The sequence below is a fragment of the Gobius niger genome (assembly GCF_951799975.1).
Source record: "Gobius niger genome assembly, chromosome: 14".
In the NCBI taxonomy this organism is placed as follows: Eukaryota; Metazoa; Chordata; class Actinopteri; order Gobiiformes; family Gobiidae; genus Gobius; species Gobius niger.
Window position 1 is genome coordinate 4,043,710 of NC_136865.1, and position 6,291 is coordinate 4,050,000.

Here is a 6,291-nt window from a genome sequence, read left to right on the forward strand (position 1 = left end):
AAAATGTGACAAAAATTCAACAAAAAAGTGACAAAAATTCAACAAAAAAGTAACAAAAATTCAACAAAAAAGTGACAAAAAATCAACAAAAAAGTGACAAAAATTCAACAAAAATGTGACAAAAAATCAACAAAAATGTGACAAAAATTCAACAAAAAAGTGACAAAAATTCAACAAAAAAGTGACAAAAATTCAACAAAAAAGTGACAAAAATTAAACAAAAAAGTGACAAAAATTAAACAAAAAATGTGACAAAAATTCAACAAAAATGTGACAAAAATTCAACAAAAATGTGACAAAAAATCAACAAAAATGTGACAAAAATTCAACAAAAATGTGACAAAAAATCAACAAAAATGTGACAAAAATTCAACAAAAAAGTGACAAAAATTCAACAAAAATGTGACAAAAATTCAACAAAAAAAATGACAAAAATTCAACAAAAATGTGACAAAAAATCAACAAAAATGTGACAAAAATTCAACAAAAAAGTGACAAAAATTCAACAAAAAAGTGACAAAAATTCAACAAAAAAGTGACAAAAATTCAACAAAAAAGTGACAAAAATTAAACAAAAAATGTGACAAAAATTCAACAAAAATGTGACAAAAACTCAACAAAAATGTGACAAAAATTCAACAAAAAAGTGACAAAAATTCAGCAAAAAATGTGACAAAAATTCAACAAAAAATGTGACAAAAATTCAACAAAAATGTGACAAAAACTCAACAAAAATGTGACAAAAATTCAACAAAAAAGTGACAAAAATTGAACAAAAATTGAACAAAAATGTGACAAAAATTGAACAAAAATGTGACAAAATTTCAACAAAAATGTGACAAAAATTCAACAAAAATGTGACAAAATTTCAACAAAAATGTGACAAAAATTCAACAAAAAGTGACAAAAAACTCAACCCAAAAGTGAGAAAAATTCAACAAAAATGTCACAAAAATCAAAAAAAGAAAAAAAGAAAAAGAAAATAAAAACATAAAAAGGTGACACAACACAGCAACAACGCGAGGAAAAAGATCAGTTTTGTGGGTCTTAGCTTTCAAATGAGGTGTTACACAGGCCTATATAATAGCTAAAGAGGACAGAATGCATTTGGTTTAGGCGGGTTGTAAGAGGTTAAGAGCGCCCCTGCAGAAACACAGACTTTCAAAACAGTTTTCACCGTATTCACCGGGCAGTGGATGGAAAATCGACTGTTGAAAATGCCTGGGAGCAAGTTTCACGTTGTTTATGAGAACATAGAGATGAAATATATGACAAAACTGCGCCACAAGGACGTTGAGCCGCGGTAAACGGTGCTCGAGTCCAAGGTCCACGCACCATGGAGCTTCTAAATTAAAAATATAGGCTAAAACTTGCACATGGCTATACAGGTATGGTTTAAAATAACGCCCAGCCAATGATGTTCGGCCCAGAGGAGCGCTCACCTGTGGTCTGGATGTGGAGGATCCTCTGGTACAGTCCGTCGCCCTGCTCCAGCACAGCTCTGCAGGCCTGCACCATCTGCACACACAGAGAAACAGTCAGACACGTCCAGCTGAAGACTGGGAGCTGTGTGTGAGAGAGAGACTTTGATGTCGGCCTGAGCAGAGTTTCCTCCGGGAGGAACAGGTGCACGCAGAGCTGGCAACTTCGACCGGAACCTAACGAACCGGTCCGGACCATTGAAAGCCCTGCTACGAACCGTGCTTCAATAAGTTTAGCAAGTGAATAAATCAGTTTCAACCAAGAAGGCCAAAAGCAGACTTAAAAAGCACTAAATCAGGACAAACTGAGACTTAAACTGAACTTTCTCACATTTGGAAATGAGCGCGGGTTCTTGTTTCAGGTTGCATCAGAAAAAAAAAGGAAAGTTCGAGTCAGATGGAAGACCTCAGGGATTTAGCTTGTGGATATTGTGGTGCCCCCTCACAATAATTTGATGACACATTCTGCAATCATCACTAATGCTGATTAAAATGCTCACGTGTCTGGGCTTATTCTGAAGTGACCGTGAAAAACACTGACTCCTTTCCTTAAGCAATAGTATGGTATAGTATAAATACTCCAGTGTCCTCTTCAGGTCATGTGGCTCATTAGCTGAGGAGTGCACGTGAACTTAGCTGCCGGTCACGCTGCACACATTTAGGACTCACTTACTTTAACTCTAGTACATGCACGCAAAGCTGAAACACTTGCTATTAGATGTTCTTCTTGGGATTTAGCTGTTGAGAGCCAACAATCCAGACCATTTTTCATGATATTTGTAGCATCACAGCGTATTCTATGTTATAGTTATGGACACATGCTGTGGCTCGTTTGAAAGCTGACTCTAAGCTCTCCGTAGGTGAAAACAGTTTAATTCTATGTGCCTCGGTTCCTGAGAAATCCAAAGCTAAACAAGTTTTGATCAAAATCACAGATTGTTTTCTAGAGACGGAGATAACTAGTGTTTTGTGAAACACTCTCCTTTCTGATTAACTCCTCTCTCCTCTCTGGATGGACACTAACATTATGGGAAGAGGCAAATGCTTGAATATCTTTTCAACAACAAGCATTTCTCGGATTGAAGACTTTAACAGGATGTTTCTCAGCCGTCCTTGGATCGATCTTAACCATTTAAAAACTCAGAGAAATTTTAAAATCTCAACTGTGTCGACCTTTCCATGGGAAGCCACTCTGCTTTGTCAAACATGCTCCAGAGAGCGAGAGAGAAGTACGCAACACCACGCCCCCTCGGACAATAAAAAGAAAAGAAACGTAATAATATATATATGAAATGTCCAGATCGTGACTCTTCACAAGGTTTTGATCGTAATTTATTTCACTTCTGTTCATCACAGAGCTACCAAAATCACACTTAAGGTGTATTAGAGTGTCTAGTTTCGTAATTAAAATCCCCCCGCAAAAACTGTTTTTGCACTCAATGTGTGAAGTGGTGAAGTTGCAGATGAATACAGAACCACACTCTCCTCACTGCTCTGAGACTGTACAATGGAGCTCACGAAGGTGCACTTTATTGCAGCTTTTAACTAAATGAAAAGAAGAGACTAAAATCATCCAAACTTCTAATGAAAGAGCTCGAAATCATTTCAATTCACTGTTAAAGGAACTGGTCTGAGCTTTCATGTGGAGAACAAACATGAAGGACCTTGATTAAATATGATTTTAATCATTTAAAGCAGTACTAAGTAACTCTTCCCCCTAGAGGCCATAAGCGCAACTGCAGGTGTAGTAGCAAGTTACGATTTTTTAATTTATTAATTGTCTTGGAGAGTAAATACTACACTGACAGGAAAGGCGAAAGGAGAGAGGGTTACTGTGCATCCTATTATACAATGAAAATATATTTTTTTCACACAAACTTGGCTGTAAATACTGTTTAAAGTGACGCTAGCCCACAGTTAGCTTTGCCTGTTAGCACGTTAGCTTCTTCTTCGTGATTCCATTAGTGTGTATTGCTTTCTCCGCACCGGTGGCAGTCAAGTTGCAAACATGGTTTTCTGGCCAGAGACACCAGGGGGAGATGAAAGACCCTCCAATCATCCCATAAACACTTGTATTACCCCCACAGGGACTACGGAGAGGATTTATTAAGGTAAACAAGTTACTTAATATGCTTTAAATTGACAGCATAACATTAATCTTATATTTAGTCAATTAAATCTAAACTAAATCAGAATAGGTTTTATTGCCAGTGACATTGCCAGTGTCAAAATGAACACTGGTTGAGCTTGCACCCCACCCCGCAGCTGTCGGCTGAAATAAAGAACACTTTGGAGCAGGGAGTGACCGAGTGATGGAATTACACCAGAAAGTAATGCACAATGATGAACTGTTAAATGTGAACTGGCAGCTCGCTGTGGAGACGGACAAAGGAAGAAAAGAGTGGTGCACAATAAGTTTGCAGCGCCTGGTGCTCCCTCTCTCTCATCAAATGTAATTTTGTTGTACAATTTTATTGTAATGACAAATAGAGCCTATCTATCGGGATGTTTGATGAAAACATCAGAATTCAAATCACTATTACTGTAAAGTGTAAAGAGCTTGGCTGGTTTCTTCAGAACAGCCGTCTACAAAAGCTACAGATAAACCGTGTGCACTGTTGTAAAGGCTTTGTTATATTTCCAGTTGTTGCCCAAATGTTTTTATACTGTACTGACTTAATCACTACATCTCCACAACCGGTGTTAAAGCCCGCCTCGCAAGTGGAGCGGCTTGGAAACAGAGAAGTTACAACCATTGGATTCATTAGCAACTTCTGCGATTACGCTAGGGCTGCTCGATTATTGATGAAATAATAATCACAATTATTTTAGTCATAATTAAAATCACGAACAATTATTTGTTGCCTTTAAAAAAAAGTCTTTATTTTATTTATATATTTATTATTACAAAACTATGCTGAATATTTTCTGTTTTCTGAACAGTCATAAAAGTACAAATGATTTCAATGCCTCGATTAAGGAGAGGTCTCTGTTTCACACCTGCCCCCTGCTGGCCAGCCCTCACACCTCCGCAAGTAAACTGAGCAGCGCGGCCTGATGACATCATCACACAGCGCTGTTTGTTTTTATGTCAGGCAAAAGCGTGAGCTGTGGCACGAGAAATGTGAAGGGAAAATAATCCCAGCGCCATGAAGTAATGCAAGTCTGCTTTTTTTCCGATTATGTTAATTTTGTGATCCTAAAGTGTAATAATCGAAATTGTAATCGAATTCGATGAATTGCACAGCCCTCGATTACGCTACAGGACTTTATCCGTTGTGTATAGCCAACCAATGCAGGTACTTTGTGCAAAAGCTGGAGAGTGACTTGAGAGGAACTTGCACTGCAAAAAAGAATAAGAGCATGATGACTGGGCTTATTTCAGAGTGTGGATTCCTGCCCTCGCAGATGCATGAACACACACATACTCATTTGATCATCCAGTCCGCTCTGGATTTCGCCTGGAGAGTCATTTGACGATATGCTAATGCTATTTCGCCCAACAGTTCGGCGAGGCCTGACGCGCTCGGCTGCTCGCGCTCGCCAACCCGGTGACAAACTGCAGACGCTGAAATGAGAAGTGTCAGCGTTCTTTATGGAGGAGAGCGGGGGGACAGTAACGGCCCAACACTTTATCAGGCCTTTACAGTTCCCTCTCCGTTTGTAAATGATACAAAACACTCTCCTCCATTCACGAGGAAATAAAGCACGCACTGAGCAGCCTTTGGGAATCTGCAGAAAAACAAAGGATTCAGCGTGAGTTTTATTGCTGTGTTTACGGCTGATGAAGGAGCACATTCACTGCTCGTTGGATTATTGAACCTGCCGCAACTTAACAGCCTTTTTCAGCCGTAATGGTTCCAACTCGATCACATCAGAGCTTTAACTTGGATAAGTCTGTGAAGGACAGAGAGGAGAGAGAGGAGAAGGTCAGACACGGGGAGGGCGCGTGTAGAACAGGCCTGTCCCGTTCGCCCGTCCGGTTTCTTAAAGGAACAGGCCACCGTTTTTTCCATACTGAGATATGTTCGTACCTGAGTTTAGACGAGTTGATGCGCACCTGTCTGGTCTTTGTGCGTGCCCTCAGTCATGCAAAACGACCAAAGATGTTGTTAGCATTTGGCCTCTCCCAATGTATTCCTATAGCTCCTATAACAGGGGTGAAGTTAGAAGCGAACACGCTCTTCCACGGGCACAAAGACCAGACAGGTACGGATCAACTCGTCTAAGCTCAGGTAAGAACATGTCTCAGTGTGGAAAAACGGTGGCCTGTTCCTTTAAACAACACGCTAAAATGAAGGAAATGCAGACAATGAGCTCCAATTTGCATTTCTAACAGTAAAATATGAGCCTTAATATAGATGAGCAGATGATGCTCTAAATAACTCGTCCTTTTGAGACTTTTACGGACGAGTTTGAACAGATTTTTTGTTGCAAAATTCGTGTTCAATGAGTAAATAAAAAAAATCACATAATTTTGATCATTGATATATGCTGTAGTTGTCATCACTTGTGAAGATGACGTTTTCCTGATTATCATCTGTTAGGGGCAGCACCTGAACTCAGAAAAGACCTGACAGTAGTGATGGCCAAAAAACTCAGCGCTCTGGAGCTTGTATCGCTCTTCCTGAAGCAGATTCAAAACACTGCGTCGGAGCCTCTTTCAGAAACACCTGGTCACGTGACTGTCTCGAAAACGGCTTCATCCTGTGAGTTGCGTATCGTGTCTCAAAGCAGCTCAGAGCGGCTCACTGAGCTGCCTTTAGCGGCGAGGCGCTGAACAGCAGAGGTTTCCTCGTCCATATAGTGA

General features: G+C 39.7%; 1 protein-coding gene across 1 annotated transcript in view; it reads right to left on the reverse strand.

The window, feature by feature from the left end:
• LOC306973437 (inactive phospholipase C-like protein 2) overlaps window positions 1–6,291 on the reverse strand; it is a gene marked incomplete at its 3' end in the record, with an annotated part of 73,022 nt that overhangs the window by 10,203 nt on the left and 56,528 nt on the right. Inside the window, exon 12 of the mRNA XM_079570360.1 lies at window positions 1,443–1,518. Coding sequence (XP_079426486.1) covers window positions 1,443–1,518 — 76 coding nt within the window. The remainder of the gene's footprint in view (window positions 1–1,442; window positions 1,519–6,291) is intronic.